Genomic DNA, 27,107 nt, shown 5'->3' with positions numbered 1-27,107 from the left:
TGGTGTTTAGACACTGTCCCTAAGCTTTTTTTTTTTGTCGGTCGTGGGGCTTGAACTCTGGGCCTGGGCGCTGTCCCTCAGCTCTTCAGCTCAAGGTGAGCACTCTACCACTTGAGCTACAGCGCCACTTCCGGTTTTCTGGTGGTTTATTGGAGATAGGAGTCTCATGGTCTCTCCTGCCCGGGCTGGCTTTGAACCGCGATCCTCAGATCTCAGCCTCCTGAGTAGCTAGGATTACAGGCGTGAGCCACCAGTGCCCAGCTCCCTAAGCTTGTTTTACTCAAGGCTAGTGCTCTACCATTTGAACTACAGCTCCACTTCTGGCTTTTTGGTGGCTAATTGGAGCTAAGAGTGTCACAGACTTTCTTGCTTGGGCTGGCTTTGAGCCTTGATCTTCCTATCTCAGCCTCCTGAGTAGCTAGAATTACAGGCATGAGCCACTAATGCCTGGCAAATTCTTGTCTTTGCTTTTATTAGCTTATATTAGCTCTACAGAAGGGGATTTCTTTTTTTTTTGGTCCAGTCGTGGGGCCTGAACTCTGGGCCTGGGCGCTGTCCCTCAGCTCTTCAGCTCAAGGCGAGAGCACTCTACCACTTGAGCCACAGAGCCACTTCCGGCTTTTTTATCTTTTTGCTTATGTGGTGCTGAGGAATTGAACCCAGGGCCTCAGGCATGCAAGGCAAGCACTCTACCACTGAGCCATCTTCCCAGCCCCTACAGAGGGGGATTTCATTGTTACATTTTGACACACATTTACAATATGTTCCACCAATCTCCTATCTATCACTGTCCCTTCTTTTCTTCTTGTCTTTTTTTTTTTTGGTAGGTCATGGGGCCTGAACTCTGGGCCTGAGCACTGTCCTTCAGCTCTTTAGCTCAAGGCTAGTGCTCTACCACTTGAGCCACAATGTCACTTCCAGCTTTTTCTGCATATGTGGTGCTGAGGAAGCGAACCCAGGGCTTCATGCATGCGAGGCAAAACACTCTACCACTGAGCCACCTTCCCAGCCCTTTCTACATATTTTATAAGTTCTAAACAATCAACTTACAAATAAATTTAACCTGTGAAATGATTTTGAACTTCCTAAAACTGGTACACAAGACTGAATGATTAAAATATATTAAATGATTGGCTGGGAAGGTGGCTCAGTGGTAGAGCGCTTGCCTTGCATGCATGAGGTCCTGGGTTCGATTCCTCAGCACGACATAAGCAAAAAGCCAGAAGTGGCGCTGTGGCTCAAAGTGGTAGAGCGCTCGCCTTGAGCTGAAGAGCTGAGGGACGGTGCCCAGGCCCAGAGTTCAGGCCCCATGACCGGACCCCCCCAAAAAAATTAAATGAAATGATTAAAATATATTAAAAACCATACATTTTGCCTAATATAGAATGCATACACACAGAAGACATGTTATCTAAAATGGAAATCAGTATGGAGTGGGCCTAATTAGAAAACCAGGAATTTCTGTCCTTTTGAATAAGTAGATGAGACTTAAAAAAAAATACAAGTGAAAAAAGAATATGTAGTATAGTTAAGAATGTGCTCTCGGGGCTGGGAAGGTGGCTCAGTGGTAGAGTGCTTGCCTTGCATGCATGAGGCCCTGGGTTCGATTCCTCAGCACCACATAAGCAGAAAAAGCTGGAAGTGGTGCTGTGGCTCAAGTGGTAGAGCGCTAGCCTTGAGCTGAAGAGCTGAAGGACAGTGCCCAGGCCCAGAGTTCAGGCACTATGACTGGCAAAAAAAAAAAAAAAAAAAAGAATTGTCAAAAGAATGTGCTCTTTCCATGTTTTGTGTTTGTTTTGGTTTTCTGTTGTTTTGAACTCAGTGCCTTGGGGCTGTCCCTTAGCTCTTTCACTCAAGGTTGGCACTCTACTACATGAGCCACAGCTCCATATCTGGCTTTTTGGTGCCTACTGGAGATATCAGTCTTTCAGATTTGTCTGCCTTGGCTGGCTTCAAACAGGATCCTCTGTTCTCAGGCTTGTGAAGACTAAAGGCATGAACCAAGGCGACGCCTCAGTTTTCAAATATTGTTACAAAATATTTCTTTAGGAAGAAATAGGTAAGATAATAGCACTTTTCAGATTTATAAGAACAAGGTTATGTTTCAGATAGGACTTTCAGAAATAAAGACAGTTATAGCTGTGTATGAAAGTAGCCTCACGGGCTGGGAAGGTGGCTCAGTGGTAGAGTGCTTGCCTTGCATGCATGAGGCCCTGGGTTCAATTCCTCAGCACCACATAAGCAGAAAAAAAAGCCAGAAGTGGCACTGTGGCTCAAGTGGTAGAGTGCTAGCCTTGAGCTGAAGGGCTGAGGGACAGCGCCCAGGCCCATCGGACCAAAAAAAAAAAAAGGAAAAAAAGAAAATAGCCTCAGTATCACAAAAGAAAATCTAGTATTTCCGTTACCTACATTTTCTAGAATAGCAACATTTCTTTATTGCCACGTTATTCTAGCATGAGCTACTGAGTGCTGTGATGTCTTCAGGTACTTGTTTGCACAGTGAGCCATATACCCCAACAACAAAGTTGTATCGCCCCTAAGCACCATCATTTTTTGTTGTTTTGTAACTGAGTTATAACCAGTGTCGGTCCTCATTGAATCTTGCTGTGTTCAGCTATGGTGTAAACTTGCACTGTCACAGTATCTGTCCGTATTAACAATACATTTGCTTAGCCTGTCATTCCCCTTTCTTTTTACAGTCTAAGAAATAAAAATGTAAAGAGAAGCAAATAAACAAGGAATCTTTTCTAGATTAAAAAAAAAAGCCAGGCACCAATGGCACATGCCTGTAACCCTAGCTACTTGGGAGGCTGAGATCTGAGGATCGAGGTTCAAAGCTAGCTAGGGCTGAAAAGTCCCTGAGAGACTCTTATTTCCAATTAACTACTCAAAAACAGGAAGTGCTGCTGTGGCTCAAAGTGATAGAGCGCTAGCCTTGGGCAAAAGAACTCAGAGATAGTGCCCAGGCCCCCAGTTCAACTGACGAAAAACAACAACAAATGAGCCAGGCACTGGTGGCTCATGCCTATAATCCTAGCTCTTCAGGAGGCTGAGATGTGACGATCAAGGTTCAAAGCCAGGCAGGGCTAATAAATCCAAAAGACTCTTATCTCCAATTAACCAGCGATTGCCCCTTATCTCCATCACTGTCAGCAGCCAGAAGGGTGGTTAGGATGCAGTACTGAATTCATAGTGTGCACTGTGGAGTCAAAGACAACTTGATTCAAATGATGATTTTCCTTCTTCTAAGTTGTATGCTTTGGACAAATTACTAAACTTAGGCTCCCGACTTACAAACTATGGCTAATATTTCCTTTAGTATTGTTCTCAGAAAAAATGCTGGTTTACACCAGATGTGTGCAAAAATACCTGGCTAGGGCTGGGAATGTGGCTTAGTGGTAGAATGCTTGTCTAGCATGTATGAAGCCCTGGGTTCCATTCCGCAGTACCATATAAGCAGAAAAAGCCAGAAGTGGCGCTGTGCCTCAAGTGGTAGAGGTCTAGCCTTGAGCAAAAGAAGCTCAGGCACAGGGCTGGGAAGGTGACTCAGTGGTTAGAGCGCTTGCCTTGCATGCATGAGGCCCTGAGTTTGATTCCTCAGCACCACATAAGCAAAAAAAAAAGCCGGAAGTGGGACTGTGGCTCAAGCAGTAGAGTGCTAGCCTTGAGCTGAAGAGCTGAGGGACAGCGCCCAGGCCCAGAGTTCAGGCCCCACGACTGGACCCCTCCCCCCCCCCCCAAAAAAAAAAAGCTCAGGGACAGTGCCCAGGCCCTGAGTTCAGGCCCTAGGACTGGCAAACAAACAAAAACCCCACCTGGCTAATATCGCATTAAATACCTAATAAAAGGAAGCTGTCTTTGCCCATGAGTGGTATTGGTGGCAGGGAAGACTGGGTTTCACTGATCTCGTGTTTCTTTTTGGCCTCAGATCAAGGAATTGTTGAAGAAGCTGGAGCAGCTTTCCGAGGAGGTCCTAGCAGTCCGGGGAGAAAATGCTCGCCTTACCCTTCAGCTGCAGGTATGGTGTGACCTAGGGTATGGGGGGTGGGAGATGGACATGGGTAGAGAGGAGGGTAGATGTGATGAATAAGTGGGAGACATTCTGTGAGGAACAAGAGGCCTAACCAGTGAGGTCCAGTCTGAACCAGTGATGGACCATGGGAGACTGGTTAATAAAGTCACCACTTCAACTTCTTGCTTCTACCTGGGTGCTCGCAGCTCATGCTTGCAATCTAGCTACTCAGGAGGCTAAGATCTGAGGATTGCAGTTCCAAGCCAGCCTGGGCAAGAAAGTCCATGATACTTTTTTTTTTTTTTTTTGGTCGGCTGTGGAGCTTGAACTCTGGGCCTGGTCCTTGTCCCTCAGCTCTTCAGCTCAAGGCAAGTGCTCTACCACTTGAGCCACAGTACCACTTCCAGTTTTCTGATGGTTAATTGGAGATAAGAGTCTCATAGACTTTCCTGCCCTGGCTGGCTTTGGACTGCGATCCTCAGATCTCAGCCTCCTGAGTAGCTAGGATTACAGGTATTGAGCCACCAGTGCCCAGCCCCATGATACTCTTATCTCCAAGAAGTAGAGGTTGCTCAAGTGGTAGAGTGCCTGCCTTTAGCAGACAAAGCTAAGGGACAAATGCCACAGGTCCTGAGTTCAAGCCTCAGCACTGGCACAAACAAGACAAAACATATACCTTCCTGTTCTTTATGCTTGGTGAGTATGGGGAGGGTAAGCATATACCTTTATGTAACTTTCATATTCTCCCTCTCTCTCTCTTTCTCTTTCAGGATTCCCAGAAAAACCACGAGGAGATCATCTCCACTTACAGGAATCACCTGCTGAATGCGGCCCAGGTCAGCACAGTCCTGGCCAGGTTTGGGGGACATAGAGATTCAGAGAGGAAAGGGGATTATCTTTTCTTTTTTCTTTCTTTTTTTTTTTTTTAACCAGTCTGGGGCTTGAACTCAGGGCTTGGGCACTGTCCCTAAGATTTCTTTTGCTCAAAGCTAGCACTTTACCACTTGAGCCACAGCACTACTTCCAGCTTTTTCTATGTGGGACTGAGGAATCGAACCCAGGGCTTCATGCATGCTAGGCAAGCACTCAACCAGTAAGCCACATTCCCAGCCCCTCTTTTTCTTTTCTTTTCTTTTCTCTTTTCTTCTATGCCAGTCTTGGGCTTGAACTCAGAGCCTGGGTGCTGTCTCTGAGCTTTTTTGCTCCAGGATAGCACCCTATCATTTGAGCCACAGCTGCACTTCCAGCTTTTTGCCTTTTCTTTTTTATCCATGCGGGTCAGTTCCAGGTCTCTGGATATCATTGGTAGATGCAGAGAGGCTGGGCATGAGTGTGAAAGTAGGGAGAGATGTTTGTGCCTCCTTTTCAATTCTCTGGCCCATCATAACAACTCTTCCTGTCCCTTCAACTTTCTTAGTTTCTTCCTGAGCCAGTGGTAGCCCCAAAGGCTACCACTAAGAGTTGGAAGAAAAGATGGGTGGCTTGGTTCTTTAAGGGCAAAGAGTGGAACAGCAGCTGTGTTCCATTTGTGGCCCTTGCAATCTTGAAAAGTAAGCACTGTAGCCAGATGCAGGCAGCTCACTCCAGCTACTCCAGACTGAGATCCGAGGATCAAGGTTTAAAGCCAAGCTTGGAGCTGGTGGCTCACGCCTGTAATCTGGCTACTCACGAGGCCGAGATCTGAGGATCAAGGTACAAAGCCAGCTTCAGCAGGAAAGACTGTGAGACTATTATCTCCAATTAGCTAGCAAAAAAACTGAAAGTGGAAGTGTGTCTCAAGTGACAGAGCAACAGCCTTAAGTGAAGAAGCCAATCAAGAGTGTGAGGTCGGGGCTGGGAAGGGGCTCAGTGGTAGAGCGCTTGCCTTGCATGCACGAGGCCCTGGGTTCCATTCCTTAGCACCGCACAAGCAGAAAAAGCTAGAAGTGGCACTGTGGCTCAAGTGGTAGAGTGCTAGCCTTGAGCTGAAGAGCTCAGGGACAGCACTCAGGCCAGAGTTCAGGCCCTACGACCACTACCACAACAACAAAAAAGTGTTAGGTCCTGAATTCAAATCCCAGTATTGGTGTGCATGTGTGTGCGCGTGCAAGCACACACACACACACACACACACACACACAGAGTAAAGATAGGAAAACAACCAAGAAAAAATTAGTAATAAGTGAGAGCTTGGGAAATAGCTTAGTGGTCGAGGACTTGCACCTAGTATATGTGAAGTCCTGGGTTCTATCCTCAGCACACCAATAAATCAAACAAAATTTGCTAAAATGATAAGTGAGAATAAGTAGTGAATAGTGTTTTATGTCACAGAATCTGTCTCCCCCCCCCCCCGTGTGTGTGTGTGTGTGTGTGTGTGTGTGTGTGTGTGTGTGTGTGTGTGTGTGTGTACATAACAGTACTGGGGCTTGAAATCAGAGCATGGGCACTGCACTGTCTCTTAATTTTTTGCTCAAGTCTGGCACTCTACCACTTGAGGCACACCTCCACTTCTGGTTTTTTGCTGGTTAATTGAAGATAAGAATCTCACAGACATTCCTGCAGAAGCTGATTTTCAACCATGATCCTCAGATCTCAGCCTCTTGAGTAGCTAGGACTATAGGTGTGAGCCACACCGATGCTGGCTCTCATTTTATATTCTTTATCTTCTTCTGTGTCTTTTCTGTTGCCTCTAGGGCTACATGGAACAGAATGTGTACAATATCCTACTTCGGATCCTCAGTGTGCAGGAGCAGTGATGGCCTCCTTGGGCACCTTCAGACGATGTAGCTGTTCTGTGCTGTGAGTTGTAATGAAGGAGGGAGCTTGGGGGGAAGGCTTGGGAAAGGACGCTTGTAGAAAGGTATAGAGTGCCCTTTTTAGCCAGACACAAGTGGCTCACACTTGTAAATCTAACTGCTCAGAAGAATGAGATCTGAAGATCATGGTTCAAAGTCAGTCTGGGCAGGAAAGTCCATGAAGACTCTTATCTTCAATTAACCACCAAATAAGCCAGAAGCAGAACTGTGGCTCAAGTGGTAGAGCACCAACCATGAGGAGAAAAAAAATAAGGGACAGAGCCCAGGCCCTGAGTTCAAGCCTTGGGATTGGCGCGTGCGTGCGTGTGCGCGCACACACACACACACACACACACACCTACTTCTAATGGTGGGTGACACTGGAGAGTCATGGCTTAGAGCATCTAAGGTGAGGTCAGTTGGGGAGTATGGGAAAATCACTGAGTTGAGTTGAATCCTTAAATAAGTGAGTCTGTGGGTGATGATGTGTGTGTGCACTAAGGCTTGAACACAGGGTCTTGTGCTCTTGCTTAGTTTTTTCTGCTCAAGACTGCCTCTCTACCACTTGAGGCATACTTCCACTTCTAGTTTTTTGCTGGTTAACTGGAGATGAGTCTTCTGGAGTCCGGATAAGTTGTTTTCTTGGCAGCCTGGCTCAGAGTGCCTTGCATCAGAATGACTACTTACAGAATGGTCTTCCCCCCTAGACCCTTTGCATCTGGTTCTCTTCCTCAGTCTAGAAAGATGAGGGTCCTTGCTGGTGTGTTGACATAGGCGAGAAGACAGTGGAAATGAAGGTTTGTGCATTTTACTGTCAACTTCTTTCTTTCAGGCAATCAGAGCGCCCCTGGCTGACACACGCTCCTCAAGCTGTGGCGAGTGGGGATTGTGGACATTTGGTGGGGGCTAGGGGTGGTGGTTTCACTTGATCCATGGACCCCAGACCTGATGGTCTGGATTCTACATCCATACGGATGGAACCAGAGGTGTGGATGAAAAGCAGTTCTATGGGAATAAAGCAGAAGGCAGGACGGTCCTGCGTGTCACTGTGTGTTCTGTCTAAAGTGTGGGGGTGGGGAGGAAGTCTGGTTCCTTCGCTTTTCCTTTCTAAAAATAGAGCTCAAGCCTGTAATCCTAGCTACTCAAGAAGCAGAGATCTGAGGATCCTAGTTCGAAACTGTCCCAGACAGAAAAGTCTATGAAACTCTTATTGCCAATTAACCAGCAAAATGCTACAAATGAAAGTGTGGTTCAAGTGATAGAATATATATGTATATGTATATATATATATACACACACACACACATATATACACACACACACACACACACACACACATGTATATATACAATAAGAATTTTAAAAGTTTATTTTAGACCACTTTTAGGTTGATAGCAAAGATGAGCAGAGAATCTGCTTTCCCTATCTCAATTTTGAAATTTCTCTATACTGAGATTTCCAGTGTATTCCATCCCCATATATACACATACTCCTTATCCATGACCCTCACCAGAATAGTCCATATGATATATTGATGGATTTAAGAACACGACCATCACCCAGAGCATATAGTTTACATTAGGGCTCACGTTTTATATGTGTGTTGGTACTGGGGCTTGATCTCAGGGCCTGGGCTCTGTCCCTAAGCTTTTTGCTCAAGGCTGGTGCTTTACTACTTGAGACACAGCTCAAGTTCTGGCCTTTTGATGGCAAGTAAAAGAGCCTCTTGGACTCAAGTCTCAGCCTCTTGAGTTGCCAGGATTACAGGCATGTGCTGCAGGTGCTTGGCTCAATCCCTTTAATTACCACTTATCGGTACCCAACTCCCTCTTCCTCCTGAATCCATGCTTTCTGTATATTAATTTTTTTTCTGGTGCCCATTTGTGCCAGTTCAGGCCCTGAACATTATCCGAGCTTTTACCACTTGAGCCACATCTCTACTTTTGGCTTTTTGGTGGTTCATTGGAGGTAAGAGTCTCATGGACTTTCCTGCCCTGGCTGGCTTTGAACAAAGATCCTGTGATCTTAGCTTCTAAAGCAGTTAGGACTACAGGCATGAACCACCTGTGCCCAGCTAGACTGCAGTTTAGTTGGACACCTTAGGTGATAGTCCTATGGAATTAAGGACCGACCTAGGATGGCTGCCTTACATGGGCTTTTTCTTAAAGGGAAATTTCTTCCAGATAGTCAGGGTCTTATGTGCAGAGAAGCCTGAAAAGTCTGGTTCTTGAGAATAGGAGGAAGAAGCCATACCTTGTCCTTGCTTTCTTTTAGGAACTAAAAGACCACATCTCTCAGTCACTGCCCCTGTCTCCACCCCTTACTGCCCCTGTCTCCACCCCTTCCTGCCCCTCCTTCAGAAAGCCAGCTAGGTGAAGTTCTTCCAAAATCAGGGTCTCTGGTGGCTGTCACTCAAAACCCCATTCCTTCTTTCAACCCGCCCTCTGCTGGGTTACATTGAGTCAGGCTGACCAGCTTTGTCGGGGAAGCTGACAGGGCTGAGAAGACTGAGGAGAGGCTGAGATGGAAGACAGGCTAACCAGGCCTCCAGAGTTTGGCTGAAGGCAGAAAAGACCAACTGAGAGGTGTAAATCAGATCCTAAAGAAGGTATCAACCAGCTTGGGTGTTGTATGGCTGGGCACAAGATTGCTTTAAGGCTGAGACAATGGAGAGAAGAGGGATTGATGGAGAAGGGGAGAAGTCATTTCTATGAAGGGGAGCAGAACCTATCTTTTCCTTCCTGCTCTCTATTTTATTTTGTGCTGTTACTAGGGCTTGAACTCAGGGTTCAAGCCCTGAGCATTGTTCCTTAGCTTGTTTAAGGCTTGTGCTCTACCACTTGAGCCACAACTCCACCTGGTTTTTGTGGCTAATTGGAGATGCAGCTCACAGACCTTTCCTGCCTGGGCTGGCTTTGAACCACGATCCTCAGATCTCAGCCTTCTGAGCAGCAAGGGTTACAAGCGTGAGCCACCTGTACCCGGCTCTTTCTGTTCTCTTTGTTAGCAAAAAATGACAAAGGACTGTTACGTTTCTCATTATATCTGGTGTGGGAAGAAAGAGGAAACTGCAGTAAGAAGGGTCCAGAGAGGGGGAGATCATTTTCCTAAACACACGTGTGAGTCAGAATACAGCTTTAGGGATGGAAGCCAGCACTTCTGCTCACTCTTGAGCTGGTGGAAACTGAGCCCAGGATGGCTGGACTGTGGGAGAAGCCAGTGATATTAACATAGTCTCAGTGTGTGGCTTCCTGAAATAATCTCTAACCCACAAACCCCAACTCCAATCCCTGAAATTGCCTTTAATTCCATAAATCTTTTCCCTAAATAATCGTGATCTCTCTTCTTTCTTTCTTTTTTTTTTTTTTGGGGGGGGGGGATGCTGTCTGTTCAGTACTTGGGCAGGCATTTACAATCCTTATGTCCCTCCTCTTTCCTTCTGGCTTCAGATTGCTGGAGCATTTGGGTAGGAGTGGGCAGTTTTATGGCATGGTGATGGTGTTCAGACTTGTGTGTGTGTCTGCCAGTCCCGGGGCTTAAACTCAGGGTCTGTGGTCAAGGCTAGAACTCTACCACTTGAGCCACAGCTCTCCTTCTGGCTTTTTTTGGTAGTTAATTAGAGATAAGAGTCTCATAGACTTCTAGGCTGTTTTCAAACCACAGCCCTCAGATCTCAGGCTCCTGAGTAGCTAGGATTACAGGTGTGAGCCACTGGCATCGGGCTCACTGTGTGTGTATGCATGTGCCAGCATTAGGGCTTGAACTCGGGATAGAGGATGCTCCATCCTAGCTTTTTCCACTCAAGGCTGGCGCTCTAGTACTTGAGCCACACAGCTCCACTTCTGGCTTTTTGCTGGCTAATTGGACATGAGTCTCAAACTTTTCGGCCAGCGCTGGCTTCAAACCTCAATCCTCAAATCCCAGCCTCCTGAGAAGCGATGATGATAGGCATGCGCCCCTCTTTTTCAACGACGCATTGAGCAGATTCCATGACCACCGAGGCCCCAGTCGGCGGTAACATCACACGGACTAAGTGCCGAAGGCTCCCCCCTTCCCCGGCAGGCGCAGGCTTACTCACCCCTGCTCGAGCGCAGCTTCGCCGACAGACGTGGGCTCTGGAGGGTCAGAAAACCCCTCCCTTTTCACTTCCATCTGATCCCCAAGTGTGTGGTGCCTGGGGACCGAACGTGCGTCGGGATGAGGTCCGCACCCCGGGGCTGAGCCTCGGCGCGAGGCGCCCGGCTGGTCGGGCCGGACCCCGAACCCGCCCTCCGCCGCTCGGCTCTCCGGAGGAGTTGATTTCTCCCGCCAGGCCGGGAGTCCCTCCCCGTCCCCCGGGGCTCCGCCCTTCCGCCCCCCTCCCTGCCCCCTCCCCTCCGTCCCCTCCCTCCCCGCGGCCCGGGCGGGCTCCGGAGAGGACGGCCTCCGCCGGAGCCCGGGCCGGGCGGGGCCGCGGCGTCCAGCTGTGTGCTCGGCGCTCGGGCGGCCGCGGGCCCCGTCCCCGCCCGCCCCGTCCCCCGCCGCCCGCCGCCGGTAAGTCCCGCTCTCCACCGCAAACTTTGTGATTCTGCCGCTGACTGCGGGTCCCGAGTGCGGACCCAGAGCCGAGCCGTCGCTGATTCGGGGTGGGGTTGGGGGTGAGGGGCCGGGCGGAGCCGCGGCGCTGATCGGGGCCCCCGGACCCCCGATCTCCTCCCTGCGCCCCAAGCCGGGGCGCCCCGGCGGCGGCCGGCTCAACTTGGGAGCGCGGGCGTCCGGCCCCGCCGCCCCCTCCCGCTCGGGCCCGGCCCGCTCCCCCCCCCCCCGCCCTCTCCCCGCGTCGTCGGCTCCCGGAGCCGCCCCGCCCCGCCGGGGCCCCCGCTCGCGGGCGCGCTCCGCGCGGGCCCCCCCAGCTCGCGCCCACCGCCCGGGGCGAGCCGGGGCCGGCGGAGGGCGGGGCCGCGGGGCCGGCGTGCCCGGGGTGGCGGGCGGGGCGGGGCGGGCGGCGTCGGGGCCGGACGGGGCGGAGCAGGCGGCATTTGCGGCCGGCGCCGGGGCGGAGAGTTGTGCGCCGGTCCCTGGGCCTGAGCTCGGGCCCGGGCTGGGGCGCCTGCGATGTCTCAAGATGGCGGAGCTGGGCGAATTAAAGGTACCGGGCCCTCCCCGCGCCGTCCGGACGGGTCCGGCGGGGCGTCGAGGCGACGGGACGAGTGGGGTCGGGCGCCGCGGGCTCCAGCGGCGCCCGGAACGAGGCGGGCCTCGCTGGCCGGGGACCGGCGCGGAGCCGCGGCGGGGCCGAGGCCCGGCTCTGGGGCGGGGCCGCGGCGGGCGCGAGGGTGGGTGGGGCCGAGGGCAGCCGCCGCCGTCGGGGGCCGGTGCAGGGGTGAGTGTGCAGGGGGTGGGTGGGGCCAGGGGAGCCGCTGTCGGGGGCTGGGGCGCGGGGGGCGGGGCCGCAGGCCGGGGCAGCGAGGTGTGCAGGGGCGGGTGTGCGGGGGGTGGGGCCAGGGGAGCCGCTGTCGGGGGCCGGTGCAGGGGTGGGTGTGCAGGGGGTGGGTGTGCAGGGGTGGGTGTGCGGGGGGTGGGGTCAGGGGAGCCGCTGTCGGGGGCCCGTGCAGGGGTGGGTGTGCAGGGGTGGGTGTGCGGGGGGTGGGGTCAGGGGAGCCGCTGTCGGGGGCCGGTGCAGGGGTGGGTGTGCAGGGGTGGGAGGAGTCGGGAGCTGCTGGTGGGAGGGGGCGGGGCCGGGACCTCCGTTGCAGGGGTGGTGGCTCTCAGAGGAGAAGCCACTGTGGGGGGCCCAGGCACAAGGCTGCGGGGAGGGTGGGGGGGGAGGCCAGCCCTAGAGTAGGGGTGCTTGTTGGGACCCCGTGGTGTGGTAGGGGGAGAGCATGGGCCAAATGTGCAAGTGAAGAACTGGGGTACATGTGAGGGAGGCAGGCAGGTGGGGGGGGGAGGCAGCAGAGACTTGGAGCTGCCGCCGGCACCGGTGCCCTGGACAGTGCCAGTGGGTGGCTTAGACTTGGGGGACGGGGCGTCCTGCAGATGGAGAGGAAGCAGTCCTGCCTCGGGTCTCTGCAGAGCTGGCACCCGGGCGGGAAGGAGGCCCCAGGTATCAGCAGAGATGAATTAGAGGTATTAAGGGGAAGCTCATTCTTCAAAAGGTGGGTGGAACTCCTGAGATCTGAGGATGGTGGTTCAAAGCTGCCCAGGCAGGAAAGACCATGATACTCTTTATTTCCAAATAACCATCAAAAGGCTGGAAGTGGAGTGTGGGCTCAAATGGTAGAGTGCCAGCCTGGAGCTGTGGGACTGCACCCAGGTCCTGAATTCAAGCCTCAGTATAAGCCCTTGCTCACGCACGTGTGCCCACCCCCACGTCCATGCTGAAGCCTCCAGTGGAGGACTGGCTGGGCCTGCCTATGACATGGTTTCCTAGAGAGTCAGGAGGGACTTCCCACCACCACCACAGGGCTGGGGGAAGCACATCAGAGGACATGGCCCAGAGTCTTAAATCACTGGTTTGTCCCCTGGCCTCTTGCCTCTGCTGTGGCACCGGGCAGCAGTGAGGTCAACCCGTTGGGCCCAGGCCATTTATTAGTATGGGGGCTTGAGCTGAGGGCCTGCGCATCCTTAACTTGGTCCCTTAACTCAAGGCTAGTGCTCTACCACTTCGGGCCACAGCTCCATTTTGTGATTTTTGGTAGTTAATTGGAGATAAATTGTGCAGACTTTCCTACCCAGCTAGCTATAATCAGGATCCTCAGATCTTTGCTTTCCATATAGTCCCTGGTGCTTGGTCCAACCCCTTTGAAGGAGGTTTTTTTCTTTCTTTTTTTTTTGGGGGGGCGGCGGGTAGGTACCTGTCCTAGGCTTTGAACTCTGGGCCTGGGTGTTGTCCCTGAGCTTTTGTGTTCAAGGCTAGTTAGTGCTCTACCACTTGAGCCACAGCTCCACTTTTGGCTTTTTGGTGGCTAACTGGAGATGAGTCTCATGGAATTTCCTGCCTGGGATGGCCTTGAACCCCAGTCCTCAGAGCTCAGCCTCCTGAGTAGCTGGGATTACAGGTGTGTCACTGTTGCCGGGCCGGAGGAACTTTTGATGCTGTTGTCTTAGCCCAGCATTGTCCTCATTCGTTGAGAACTCTGCCTCTCTACCTTTTTGTGTGTGTGTGTGTGTGTGTGTGTGTGTGTGTGTGTGTGTGTGTGTGTGTGTGTGTGTGTGTGTGTGTGATTTTCTTCATGGAGGAGAAGCAGGAAAGTAGTTCTTGCCAGATTTATTCAGCATACATGAACTAATGATCTTCCCTATGAGTTTTTAACCTTCCAGAAAAATAGGACTGAGAGTGGTTCTATGAATGAGGGCAAGAAAGGATTTGGGGGAGTTAGGGGAATTGAACTCTGACCTGGCCATACCCTAGGCAGGGAGGCTTCTGACTAGTCCTATCCACTTGTGCTGCAGGCCGATGTGAGGAGATGGAGGTTGGAGGCCAGCTCGGAGGGTTGGAGGGAATGCGCGGTGGTGAGCATCTGTAGTTACAGCTATGGAGCAGCACTAGAATGAGGACACACAAAGATGAGACTCACGGAAAAACAAATTTAAGGAAGTTTGGGGGGCGTGGCTGGAGTGGTAGAGTACCTACATAGCAGACACCAAGTCCTGAGTTCAAAACAAAGCAACAACCAAACATGGCCCCCAAAGCTTGAGGCTTGGGGAAACCCCGGCGTAAATGGAGGCGGTTGGGAGGGGGTGGTCTAAGGACATGATGCTCCAGCCATCTGTTCCCGTTCTTCCCTGTGGGGCTGTCTGGCCTGAATCCTCTCTTTCCTCTGTCTCTGGTCTCTTTTCTCTTCTCTTCACTGGAGGCTGGGTTGAGTCTGAGGGTCTGGCAGGGGGAGGGAGGGGACAGATAATCCGATTATGTATGAGAGTCCTGGTTAGGGGGGCCTGCTGTCCGTGGCCTGCTCTCTGCCCTCTTCTCTCCCTTTGGCCAGCTTCCAGACATGAGAAGTCTGGGTAAGCTCTGGGAGGTGCTGGTGAGGTGGGCCAGAGGGGGCTGGCATGGCACTTGCCGTGTCTCCTTGGCCAGGCCCGCCAGTGTTAGGGGGATTCTCAAGCTGTTCTCTTCTTCTACAGCACATGGTGATGAGCTTCCGCGTGTCTGAGCTCCAGGTACTCCTTGGCTTTGCTGGCCGGAACAAGAGTGGACGCAAGCACGAGCTCCTGGCCAAGGCCTTGCACCTCCTCAAGTCCAGCTGCGCCCCCAGCGTCCAGATGAAAATCAAGGAGCTGTACCGCCGGCGCTTCCCCCGGAAGCCGCTGGGGCCCTCCGACCTCTCCCTGCTCTCCCTGCCCCCTGGCTCCTCTCCTGTCGGCTCTCCTGGCCCTCTGGCTCCCATCCCCCCTGCTCTCCTGACCCCTGGCACCTTACTGGGCCCCAAGCGGGAGGTGGATCTCCACCCCCCTTTACCCCAGCCTGTACACCCTGATGTCACCATGAAACCGTTGCCCTTCTATGAAGTCTACGGGGAGCTCATCCGGCCGACCACCCTCGGTATGGCGCTCTGCCGTCCCTCAGTCTTTCTAAAATGCCAGGGTTGTTTTATTTTTCAGTGCTGGTATTGAGGCCCCAACTGAGGGCCTGGGCATTGTCCCTTAGGTTTTTCACTCAAGGCTGGTGCTCTACCACTTGAGCCACATCTTCACTTCTGGCTTTTTGGTGATTAATTGGAAATAAGAATCTCATAGACTTTGCTGCCCAGGTTGGTTTTGAATCGTGATCCTCATCAGATCTCAGCCTCCTGATTAGCTAAGGACTATAGGTGTGAACCACCAGTGCCCAGCTAGACTCCAGCTTGGTTGGACTCCTCTCTTTGGTGTTAGTCCTCGGGGATGAGCAATCTAGGGTAGCTGCCTTGCGCAGGCTTGGGAATAACCATGTTTTGTGTCTTTAGCCTCTACTTCTAGCCAGCGGTTTGAGGAAGCACACTTCACCTTTGCGCTCACACCCCAACAAGTGCAGCAGATTCTCACATCCAGGTGCGTGTCCTTCTGTCTTCTGCACCCTCCTGGGTGCTTCCCCTTCACTCAGTCGCCTCACTTTCCTTTCCCTCCCCCCGTCCTCCCTACTCCCATACCCCCGCTTTGCCTCTCACTCACATGTCTCTTTTCTCAGTCTTTTGGATGTTTAGCTGTGTGTGTTGTGTGTGGATGTGTGTACACAAGCATGCACATGCCAATACTGAGGCTTGAACTCAGGCCTCACACTCCATTTGGCTTTTTCACTCAAGACTGACACGCTACCAGAACCACACCTCTACTTCCGGTTTTTTGCTGGTTAATTGGAGATAACAGTTTATCAGAGACTTTTCTGCTCAGGTTGACTTTGAACTAGGATCCTCAGATCTCAGCTTCCTGAGTAGCTAGGATAATAGGTGGGAGCCGCCAGTACCTGGTGTGGACCTCTAACTTTGTGCCCACTTACCCCGGCTCTCTGAAGGCCATATTCTAATATCTCTCTTTTTCCTTCCCTGCTTCAGAGAGGTTCTGCCAGGAGCCAAATGCGATTATACCATCCAGGTGCAGCTAAGGTGAGTTGCTTTTCCTTCTTCCCCGTGAGACTCCCTTTAAAGGAGAGAGGGAATGAAACCGGAGTGTGGTGGGCACTCCGTCCTTGCACTCTGCCACGCTCATGCCAGCCCCGTGTCTACCTGATGCCGAGGGCTTCAGTTATCTAGGAATGGGTTTCCTGAGTCCCCTGCCTTTGTGTCTCAGCGGGTGGTGTCAGTGGCTTGCTCCTGTCATCCTGTCTGCTCCGGAGGCTGACCTCTGAAGATCCTGGTTTGAGGCCAGCCTGGACAGAAAAGTCTTAATGAGACTCTTATCTCCAGGGATCTTCCAGCAAAAAGCTGGAAGTGGAGGTGTGGCTCAAGTGGTAGTGTGTCAGCCTTGAAAGAAGAGCCAAACAAGAGTGCAAGGCCCTGAGTTCAAACCCTCGTACGTACTGGCACTACAACAAAACAAATAGAGCTGCCTCCCTCCCTCTCTTTGTCTGTCCTCTCTCTGGCCAGGTTCTGCCTCTGTGAGACCAGCTGCCCCCAGGAGGATTATTTCCCCCCCAACCTCTTTGTCAAGGTCAATGGGAAGCTGTGCCCCCTGCCGGTAAATACGTCTTCCCTTCTGGTAGTCACCCTTCCCTGCTCTGGTTCCAAGAGATCTACCTAGCACAGGGCTGACACATGGCAGATTCTCTGTTTCTTGAGTAAGTCAATATCATGTAGAAAGGGAGTATTAAAATAGGGCCGAATACACTTTCCTGTCAGAGCCAGAGGAGGGAGATGTGGTCAGTCCAAAGGGTCAGAAAAGACTTCTTAGAAATCATGACTCCAGATGTGGCCCAAGCTGTAGCGTACCAGCCTTGAGCAAAAAATGCCAAGCGAGAGAGCACAAGGCCCTGAGTTCAAGTCCCAGTACTGGCACACACACACAAAAATCATGAGCCCAGAGCTGGAAGCAGGGATAGTGTTGCTGTTGCTCCCATTCAGGGACACAGGGACGAGTTCCTCGTTCCTCAGTCCATAAAGAAGCTCTCCTTTCCCCCAGGAGAAAACCCTCACGCACCCCTAGGTGCTAGTGCCCCAGCATCGTGCAGCACTAAGTGCGCCCCTGTGCGTGTGGTCATGAGGGAGCTGGCCTGCCTTCCCGGGAGGGAGGAAGCTGAGGGCTTTCTGCTGTTGTGAGAGCCAAGCTCCCTCTCCACTGACCAGTGCCACCACCACCCTGCCCCTCCCCCAGGGCTACCTTCCCCCCACCAAGAACGGGGCTGAGCCCAAGAGGCCCAGTCGCCCCATCAACATCACAGCCCTGGCTCGACTCTCAGCCACCGTGCCCAACACCATCGTGGTCAACTGGTCCTCCGAGTTTGGACGGGTGAGTAAAGCTGTAAGAAGTGGCTGGCCGGGCGTGCCGTGGGCCAAAGGAGGTCACCCAGGGCCCCCAGGGCCCCAGCTTGGGGACTCATGATTCAAAAGGGGGGGATGGGGGTGGTATGAGGAGCAGAGGCTAATTCTCCCCCTCCCTCCCCCGCCCCCCACAAGTAGAATTACTCCTTGTCTGTGTACCTGGTGAGGCAGTTGACCGCAGGGACCCTTCTACAAAAACTCAGAGCAAAGGGTATCCGGAACCCAGACCACTCCCGGGCGCTGAGTGAGTAACGCCCCTTCCTCCCCCGGTGCCGCCCAAGGGTGGGCCTCTAGCCTCCCTCCTGTCACACAAACCCCGTGCTCCCTGTCTTTCTCTGCATCCTTTGTGTTGGAGGTGTCAGCGAGGATGCCCTTGTTTCAGTCGGGTCTGTCTGCTTCGTGCCTCCCAGACCCGAAGCCCGCTCTCCCCGGCGAGGGTGGTCCTTCCCTGAGAGCCGAGGGATTGCCCTTCCAACCTCACATGCTTCCATTCCTTCCAGGTCCTTTCTTAGCCATCTTAAGCCTCTTCAGGGATGCTGGGCGGGGGGTGGGGTCCCTTCTTCTACACCTTTCTGCTGCATCCAGTTCTACCCTGTGTTACATTCCACTGGTCCCCAAACATGCTCCCAGCGGGTGCTCAGCCCTGGCTCTGCCTCTGTTTCAGTCAAGGAGAAGTTGACTGCTGACCCTGACAGTGAAGTGGCCACGACAAGTCTCCGGGTGTCCCTCATGTGCCCGGTGGGTACCCGGGGAAGGGAAGTGGGGTAGGGGTGGGGGTGGGGGTGGGGGTGGGGGGACTCTGGACTCCAATGAGTGTTCTTAGCAGCGCTCAAGGGAGGTTCTCTACAACGGAACCAAAGAGGGGCTTTTATGTTCCGAGGGGTTTCAGGTCGACACCTCCCTGTGTATATGTTGTGCCCTGCAACAGACTCCTCTCCTTCCAAAGCCACGCCTCCATGACACTCTTCCTCACCCCAGCCCCAAATCAGTCTCAGCAAGCTTCACTGCCATTTTCACACTCATGCATAGTGTCTTGCCTGTGTTTATTCTCCTCCCCCTTCTCCATCAGCCCTCCCTCCCAGACAAGATTGGCTTGCCTTCCTAGCATTCTTTTTTTTTTCTTTTTTCTTTTGGTGCCAGTCCCAGGGTTTGAACTCAGGGCCTAGGTGCTGTCTCTGAGTTTCTTTGTGCTCAAGGCTAGCACTCTACCACTTGAGCCACAGCTTCACTTTGGATTTTTCTGAGTAGTTTATTGGAGATAAGAGTTTCACAGACTTTCCTGCCTGGGCTGGCTTCAAACTATGATCCTCAGATCTCAGCCTCCTGAGTAGCTAGAATTACAGGTGTGAGCCACCAGTGCCTGGCCCTATCATTTCTTTCTTTTTCTTTTTTGGTGGTACAGGGTCTTGAACTCTGGTGCTGGACACTGTCCCTGAGCTTCTTTCGCTCAAGGCTAGTGCTCTACCACTTGAGCTACAGTGCTACTGGCCTTTGCTGAGTAGTTTATTGGAGATAAGAGTCTCTTGGCCTTCCCTGCTGGCTTTGAACTGTGATCCTCAGATCTCAGCCTCTTGAGTAGCTAGGAATGCTGTTGAGAGGGATTTCACCGTGGCTCCTGGTGGAGATGTGACTGGAGCTCTCTCTTCTCCTCAGCTTGGGAAGATGCGGCTGACCGTCCCGTGCCGGGCCCTCACCTGTGCCCACTTGCAGAGCTTCGATGCCGCCCTCTATCTACAGATGAATGAGAAGAAGCCAACCTGGACCTGCCCTGTGTGTGACAAGAAGGCTCCCTACGAGTCTCTTATTATTGATGGGTAAGGACATTCTCCTCTCTCTCTATCTGTGACATCCTCTACGCTTCCCCTCTCCCCCATCCCCTTTTTTATGCAAGTCCTGGGTCTTGAACTCATGGCCTTTCACTCTACTCTCACTTGGCTTTTTTACTTTAGGCTGGGTCTGCACGTGCTCTAGCTGCCCAGTGACACCCCCCAGCTCTTCCTTCACTTAATTCTCATGACAACTCAGATCTAGTAGTGTGGGTAGTACTTGCTTCACAGATGAGGTAAAGAGAGGTATCGCAGGGCTACGGCCACTGCTGGGGCCATCTCCCAGACTCATGAATCCCTGTCTTGCCACTCCCTTAGTTTATTCATGGAGATTCTTAATTCCTGTTCGGATTGTGAGGAGATCCAGTTCATGGAAGATGGATCCTGGTGTCCAATGAAACCCAAAAAGGAGGCGTCTGAGGTTTGCCCCCCGCCAGGGTATGGGCTGGATGGTGAGTGACCCCCTGTCCCCCAGCCAAGCTACATCTTCGGTGACCCTTCTTCTGAGACACAGCCCTCTCACCATCCCTAGGCCTCCAGTATAGTGCAGTCCAAGAAGGAAATGCACCAGAGAGCAAGAAGAAGGTTGAAGTGATTGACTTGACCATAGAAAGCTCATCTGACGAGGAGGATCTGCCCCCTGCCAAAAAGCACTGCCCTATCCCCTCGACCGCCATCCCAGCCCTACCTGGAAGCAAAGGGTATGAGGAAATGGCAGATGATGAGCTGGGAGGCAGGGGGAAGGTAGAGGGAGGGGACAGAGAGTGGATTTGGGCACCTGTGGTTCACGAGCCTCCCAGATCTTCTGTCCACAGAGTCCTGACACCTGGTCACCAGCCATCCGTGCTGCGGAGCCCAGCAGGCACCCTGGGCAGCGACTTCTTGTCCAGTCTCCCGATACATGACTATCCACCAGCCTTCCCCCTGGGGGCCGATATCCAAGGTATGACCTTGCCCCGAACTCTCTTGTTCCTTTCCAAAGCTAAAGGCACAGTGGGTGTATGCCCATCCTAGGACTTGAACTCAGGGCCTGGGCACTGGCCGGTAGCTTTTCCACTTAAGGCTGGTACTCTACCATGTGAGCCAGACCTCTACCTCCAGCCTTTTGGTGGTTAATTTAAGAGTCTCACTTTCTTGCCTGGTGCTGGCTTCTAACTGGGACCCTCAGATCTCAGCCTCCTGAGTTGCTGGGTTTACAGGCGTGAGCCACCAGTGCAGGGCCCGTGGGCACTTTTGTTTTAGGAGATGAAGGGGTCAGAGAGGAGGCTGATTTTGATTTTTTTTTTTTCTTACCAGGTTTAGATTTATTTTCTTTCCTTCAGACAGAAAGTCAGGTAAGTAATGCCTACTTTTCTCAGAAGAGCTGAGACTGGAAGCTTCCTTTCTAGGCTCTGATGGTACCCTCCCCACTCTGGGGACCTAAGTCTGCTTTTCAGTAGGGTAGCAGCTATATTTTCTTGCTCAGTACCCTCCGGTACTTCCGCCTCCAACTCACAGTTTTAGTGTTGAGCTCTGTTTGGTCAAGACATTTCAGCATAGCTGTCCCGCCTCCTTGCCCCCCCACCTGCCCTAACCGGACATTCCACACATATTAGAGGCCCCAAAAACCTAGCCAGCAGAGCTGTTGGGCAGTGGAAAGGCAGGGCAAGGGGAGGGGTTCAGGGAAATAAGGCAGAGTCAGAGAATCCCCGCAAGTGTTTGGAGACTTGGCGTGGTCACGCCAGGGAGAAGTTTCAACTGCGCCCTTCCTTCCTTCTCCCCAGCACTATGGGCCTTCCGTCATCACCTCCACAGATGAACAGGACACCCTCGGCCACTTCTTCCAGTACCGGGGGACCCCTTCCCACTTTCTGGGCCCACTGGCCCCCACGTTGGGGAGCTCGCACCGCAGCTCCACTCCAGCGCCCCCTCCTGGCCGAGTCAGCAGCATTGTGGCTCCTGGGGGGGCCTTGAGGGAGGGGCATGGAGCCGCCCTGCCCTCAGCCCCCTCTCTGGCTGGCTGCCGCTCAGACGTCATCTCCCTGGACTGAGTTCTTAGGATTGTGGAACTTTTGTTGCCCCGAACATTGAGAGAACATACTGTGGAGGCCCAGCCCTGGTGCCCTGGCCACCCTAACCGCTCGGGGAGGGGGGCTGGGCAAAAAGCCAGACAGATCGACATGGAGCCCTGGTTTGGGGCTCGTCTGCCTAACATGGCCCACCATACCCAAAGGGTTAATACTGACCCCCTTTTTAAGGATATTGGGGTCTTTTTTGGAAATGCCCTTTAGGTAGGGGGTAGGTTCACTAGGCAAAGGAGGCAAGTGGAGGCCCATGAGTTGGGAAGAGCCATCCCCCTGTCTATGGCCTGTTGGGGGAGGGGTCTTTCTCTTCTTCCCAAGGTGCCCTCTACCAAACCGACCAGCCATGCTTCTCATGTTCATTCCGTTCCATTTGGCCACGCAGTTGGCAACATCGAGTCAGGCAATTTCACAGATAACAGAGAACTCTATTTTGGGCTGCAGAAATTTTCTTTTTCTTTTGTACATAAACTAAATAAGAAAAACCAAAACACTCCAAAGATGACTTCCCCTGTCTCTGTCCGGTCTGACTGAGGAGGAGACAAGGCCTTAGTTGATCCCGGGGTTAGGGAACAGAGAGCACCTGGCCTATTTACTTAGGTCTGTTTTTATTGATATATTTAAGTTCACTTTTTTTTTTTTCTTGTGGTACTGGGGGATTGAACCCAGGGCCTCTCTTATGTTCTAGACAAATGCTGTGTCTTAGTTGAAGTAGAGCCCTTGTGTATGTATTTGTTTTTGAAAAAGGGTATTACTGATTTGCCTGGGGTGGTCCTGAACTCATGATCCTCCCGCCTCTGCCTCCTAAAGTAGCTGGGATTCAGGAGTGTGCCACCATGCCTGGCTCAATTCACAGTATTTCTTATGCCAAACATCCCAAGGCCTAAGCCACTAGAGACCTGCGTCCCTGTGGTAGGCCTGGCTCTTTCTGCACCTTTTCTGGGAGGACCCTCGTCTCTTCCTTCCCAGTTTTTCAGGCTCCCTTTGGGGCTTAGGACCTATGTTGTAATTTTACTTTTTATTCCCAAAGTTGTAGCGAAGTTCTCACCCATAATAAAGGTTGTGACTATTGCGCGAGTGTCACGGTGGGTCAGGGAGGGGATTACATGCCTCACCAGCGCCCTGGGAGGGTCCACATGTTCCCATGTTGTCTCCTTCCTTTACTGTCTCTGGATTCATATGAGCTCCGCTTGCACCTGAAGAGGCCGTGTTACATGGAGCATTCCCAAGAGCATCCATCTCCCCTTTCCCAGCCCAAAGAACAGGAGAGCATTCCGGTGCATTGCTCAGGCACCCTCATGTCGCTCCTCACTCTTACCTGTCCAGATACTGCAATCAGAGCCCAAGGGCAAACTTGGTTGCAGTGCTAACCCTCTCTCTGTCCTCCGCGGTGGCTGGGTGGTCATGGGCAGGACCAGAGGTCCAGGGTTCTCCATCTGCTAACTCAATTGCACTGGATTGCAACACCTTCTGTCTGGATTGTGCTTTGGAGCTTACAAAGTTTAGGTGATTTAATCTCCCACCTACTACAGGAGGTGGGTGGGTGTTGCCCGCATGCTAAGGGAAGGAATGTGTTGAAGGTGGTTGGAGTGACTTGTTCCTGTGGAAGAGCTAAGATTCAAATCTAGGTTTTCGGTGCCAGGTGGTTGGAACAAGAACCCTTGGGAATCTGGTGGCCATTGGTTTTCTGAATGCGTATGTGTGCTGATCTTGGGACTTGAACTCACAGCCTGGGCCCTGTCGCTTAGCTTTTTAGCTCCAGGCTGGAACTCTGCCACTTGTTGCCAGGGCAGGCTTTGAACCTCCACCATCACATCTCAGCCTTCTGAGTAGGATTACAGGCATGAGCTAATTCTGTCTTGAAAAGAAAGGAAGTGTGTGTGTGTGTGTGTGTGTGTGTGTGTGTGTGTGTGTGTGTGTGTGTGTGTGTGTGTGTGTGTGTGTGTGTGTGTGTGTGTGGTCTAAGGGAGAAAGGAATTCTTATGGGACATAGAGCTCGCTGTTTCTGTCCCATCCTCCGTGGCAGCGACCGTAGCTGCCACATCTGGTTCCAGCCATGTGATGGAACTCTGCCACTTGTTGCCAGGGCAGGCTTTGAACCTCCACCATCACATCTCAGCCTTCTGAGTAGGATTACAGGCATGAGCTAATTCTGTCTTGAAAAGAAAGGAAGTGTGTGTGTGTGTGTGTGTGTGTGTGTGTGTGTGTGTGTGTGTGTGTGTGTGTGTGTGTGTGTGTGTGTGTGTGTGTGTGTGTGGTCTAAGGGAGAAAGGAATTCTTATGGGACATAGAGCTCGCTGTTTCTGTCCCATCCTCCGTGGCAGCGACCGTAGCTGTGTGTGTGTGTGTGTGTGTGTGTGTGTGTGTGTGTGTGTGTGTGTGTGTGTGTGTGTGTGTGTGTGTGTGTGTGTGTGTGTGTGTGTGTGTGTGTGTGTGTGTGTGTGTGTGTGTGTGTGTGTGTGTGTGTGTGTGTGTGTGTGTGTGTGTGTGTGTGTGTGGTCTAAGGGAGAAAGGAATTCTTATGGGACATAGAGCTCGCTGTTTCTGTCCCATCCTCCGTGGCAGCGACCGTAGCTGCCACATCTGGTTCCAGCCATGTGATGGCACTCACCTTCTGTGGGTCTGGTTGGATTCTGGCCTGGGAATAGATAACGCTAACCCTCTCCTGAAGTCTCTTTCCTAATCATGGCCTGCCCACAGGTAGAGTGAAGAGACTGGGGACACAGGTGAGGTTAGCTCCCACCTTGCACGTAATTGTAGAACCAGGTGGTTTGGGCTCGTGACCAGATCTCTTTCTCATCCACCCGCTGGGCTTACCTGCAGCTGCTGCTGGAACTCCGGGGAGATGAGCAGCAGTGTTTATGACACTTTCGTAAAGAGAGATTTAGGGTGAAACCTGCTGGCTCCCTAATCTGAGAGGTGGAAGGATAGCTAGGGTACAGGAGAGTACTTGGAGGTGCGGTATTCCCGGTGGCCAGGGCAGCAGGGGCTGTTTGGTGGACTTGGGGGTGGGGGGCGGGCGGTTGTAAACAAGGCCCCATCTCACCTCCCTGGGCCAAGAGAACTGGCCATGGGGAAGACATAGTCCGCTCTCCTCCCGCAGCTCTCACAGCCCTCCATCGAGCAGCTGGGGGTCAAAGGCGACAGGTCAGGGTAGCTGAAGCCCCACTCCAAGTCCCGGGAGCCCTCACTCAGCCCACACTCAAGGCGGTCGCTCTGGCTCGGGGAGGTGCAGATGGGGAGGGACGTCCCGTGCCTCCTCCTCCAGCTCCACCTGCCCACCTGCAAGAAAGCCGGGCGATGAGGGACGGCTGCCTCCACATGGACCCCATTAAAGTTCATACTCCCCTCCAGCGGACGGGTTAGCCCCCCAGTCCTCACCTGCGAGTCCTTCGGGTCAACAAGATTTTCCTGTCCCTGGACTGCAGGAGCGCGGCCACACCCAGGCCACGCCTCGGTCGCCTCGGTCCCCATGCAGCGCGGCGCTGGGCGGCTGGTCCAGGGCCGCAAAGGCAGAAAGGGGGGGGTCGGGCCCGGGAAGGCTGTGCGGGCCGCACCCCGACCCCCGCGGGGCCCTCTCCGGAACTGGAGCGGAAACCGGGCCGAGGGGCCCGGAAACGGCCGGTCGAAAAGGACGAACCGCGCCAGGCCGCAGTGCGAGGGCCGCGGCCGCACAGGCTCTGCGCGAAGCCCGCGGGCGTCCGGCGCCCCGACAGCACCAGCAGCAGCCGGGCCTCCGCCATGCCGCGCGCCGCGGCCGCCCCCTGGCGGCCCGCGCGGGCACCCCGGCTCCCGGGCCCCCCCATGCCCCCGCCGCCGCCGGCGAGTCGTCTCCGAGCCAGACGCCCACGACGCGCGGCGCCACGACTGGACCTCCGGGCCTCGGGTGGGTGGGCCCGCCACGCTGGCGCTCCACCGCTTGAGCCGCTGCCCCAGCGCTGCCTTTCCCCCCTAGACTTCTGGCGAGGGGGTGTGGTCAATTCCGCTTGCCCAGGCTAGCTTTGGACGAGCGTGCTTGGGCTCCCAGCCTTCCCGAGAAACAAGGCAGGCCATGTTGTGATCCTGCCTCCCCCTTCTTTCAGCTCCCGCACAAGTAAACTTCCTCAAACTTCCCCAGTCCAGGTGTCCAGCTTGCACCCGGGGTCCCGGTTCGAACCTCCCCTCTCTTCTGTGTGGCTGCGCCGGCCCCGTCGCTGCTGATCTTTGTGACATTACCGGTCTGCGCGTGTTCTGGGCCCTGGCCAGGCCTCGTGGGCCCAGGCCTCGCCTCTCTAGCGTCAAGTCTGGCGGGCTAAGAGCACAGGATGCTTTGTAATTTTCCTCAAGAATTAGGCTGGGAAGGTGGCTCAGTGGTAGAGCGCTTGCTTCGCATGCCTGAGGCCCTGGGTTTGCTTCCTCAGCACCACATTCACAGAAAAAGCCATTAGTGGTGTTGTGAACGCGCTAGCCTTGAGCTGAGGAGCTGAGGGACAGCGCCCAGGACCAGAGTTCAGGCCCCATAACCGACCAAAAAAAGAAAAAGAATTAGGCTGTTCCCCCTGGAATTCTTTCCCTTTGGAAAATCCTAGTTTTATTTTGTGCCAGTATCGGGGCTTCGACTCGGCCTCACATTCTCTTGTGCTTTTTAGCTCAAGAACGGCACGCTACTACTTGAGCTCCACTTCCACTTCTGGCATTTTGCTGGGCCTTTGGAATTAAGTCTCAGATGTCTCTGCCCAGGCTGACTTTGAACTGGGGGCCTCAGATCTCAGCATCCTGAGTAGCTAAGATTGCAGGTGTGAGCCACTGGCATTCAGCAAATCATCTTTCAAACTGCAGGCTGTCCCTTCTTGTACTCCCATTCCTGCTTCTGTACATAGGACTTACTTTGCTACTACATCTCCCCAGTACTTGTTTGCATTTATTTCTACTAGGCTGTAGGTGTATTTATCATTGTATCCCCAAGGCTTGGCCCAGTACCTGGCTCATTACAGATGCAAAATAAATGGAGTTCAGTGGCTCAGAAATAGGGGCTTCTTACTTACCTTTTTATATTGTGCATAGTGCAGAGGCTGGCAACTAGTTAGTATTCAAGTATCTAAAGAATCAGAACAAGTATTGATAAGGAAATTGAAAGAATTCTAAACAATATCTCACTGCCTTAAATAAACTGTAGCTTTAGGAACAAATTATATTAGTGCTATTGAAAGGATTTAGACTTGGCACTTAATTTTTGGTGATATTAGAGCCTTGGTAGGCAGGCACTCTACTACTTGAGCCACACCTCCAGTTTTAGACTTGTTTGGGTTTTTTTTTGGCAGTCATAGGGTTTAAACTTGGGGCCTGGGTGCTATCCCTGAGCTTTTTTGCTGATCCTCAAATCTCGGCCTCCTGAGTAGCTAGGTTTACAGGTACCACTGGCACACAGCAAGACATGCTACTTTCAAGGAACTATGGAGAAAGAATAATTCATTTAGGCTTCATATGCTGGGTACTGTGCTAAGTGCTCTGCACATACAATT

General features: G+C 52.8%; 3 protein-coding genes across 6 annotated transcripts in view; 2 read left to right on the top strand and 1 right to left on the bottom strand.

Moving 5' to 3' along the window:
- Window positions 1-7,813, top strand: part of Ankrd35 (ankyrin repeat domain 35) — a 30,116-nt gene extending 22,303 nt beyond the window's left edge. The window contains exons 11-14 of the mRNA XM_070007568.1: window positions 3,929-4,018; window positions 4,783-4,848; window positions 6,685-6,790; window positions 7,619-7,813. Coding sequence (XP_069863669.1) covers window positions 3,929-4,018; window positions 4,783-4,848; window positions 6,685-6,747 — 219 coding nt within the window. The 3' untranslated portion in view covers window positions 6,748-6,790; window positions 7,619-7,813. The remainder of the gene's footprint in view (window positions 1-3,928; window positions 4,019-4,782; window positions 4,849-6,684; window positions 6,791-7,618) is intronic.
- A 3,442-nt stretch (window positions 7,814-11,255) lies between these two features.
- On the top strand, window positions 11,256-22,678 carry Pias3 (protein inhibitor of activated STAT 3). 4 transcript variants are annotated; one of them, XM_070007566.1, is made up of 14 exons: window positions 11,256-11,319; window positions 14,896-15,313; window positions 15,714-15,798; window positions 16,299-16,349; window positions 16,830-16,920; window positions 17,554-17,688; window positions 17,859-17,964; window positions 18,385-18,458; window positions 19,374-19,534; window positions 19,865-19,998; window positions 20,079-20,247; window positions 20,347-20,489; window positions 20,843-20,880; window positions 21,310-22,678. In XM_070007566.1, the coding sequence occupies exons 2-14, from the start codon at window positions 14,899-14,901 to the stop codon at window positions 21,574-21,576; spliced, it is 1,869 nt and encodes a 622-aa protein (XP_069863667.1). In that variant the 5' UTR covers window positions 11,256-11,319; window positions 14,896-14,898; the 3' UTR covers window positions 21,577-22,678. The 4 variants fall into 4 exon arrangements, with proteins under 4 accessions (XP_069863667.1, XP_069863666.1, XP_069863665.1 ...); XM_070007565.1 differs by lacking the exon at window positions 11,256-11,319 and adding an exon at window positions 11,821-11,914 and having other exon boundaries at window positions 20,362-20,489; XM_070007564.1 differs by lacking the exon at window positions 11,256-11,319 and adding an exon at window positions 11,821-11,914.
- A 242-nt stretch (window positions 22,679-22,920) lies between these two features.
- Nudt17 (nudix hydrolase 17) lies at window positions 22,921-25,349 on the bottom strand. Its single transcript, XM_070007064.1, is given in 8 exon segments — window positions 22,921-23,163; window positions 24,146-24,244; window positions 24,424-24,502; window positions 24,609-24,733; window positions 24,863-24,917; window positions 24,988-25,054; window positions 25,057-25,099; window positions 25,164-25,349. Coding segments are annotated over 8 exon segments (897 nt in total).
- Between the last annotated feature and the right edge of the window lie 1,758 nt (window positions 25,350-27,107).

The sequence above is a fragment of the Dipodomys merriami genome, unplaced genomic scaffold (assembly GCF_024711535.1).
Source record: "Dipodomys merriami isolate MVZ:Mamm:240054 unplaced genomic scaffold, mDipMer1.0.p SCAF_7, whole genome shotgun sequence".
Classification (NCBI taxonomy): domain Eukaryota; kingdom Metazoa; phylum Chordata; class Mammalia; order Rodentia; family Heteromyidae; genus Dipodomys; species Dipodomys merriami.
The sequence above is the reverse complement of the archived record's forward strand: the minus strand, read 5'-3'. Positions and strand labels throughout refer to the sequence as shown.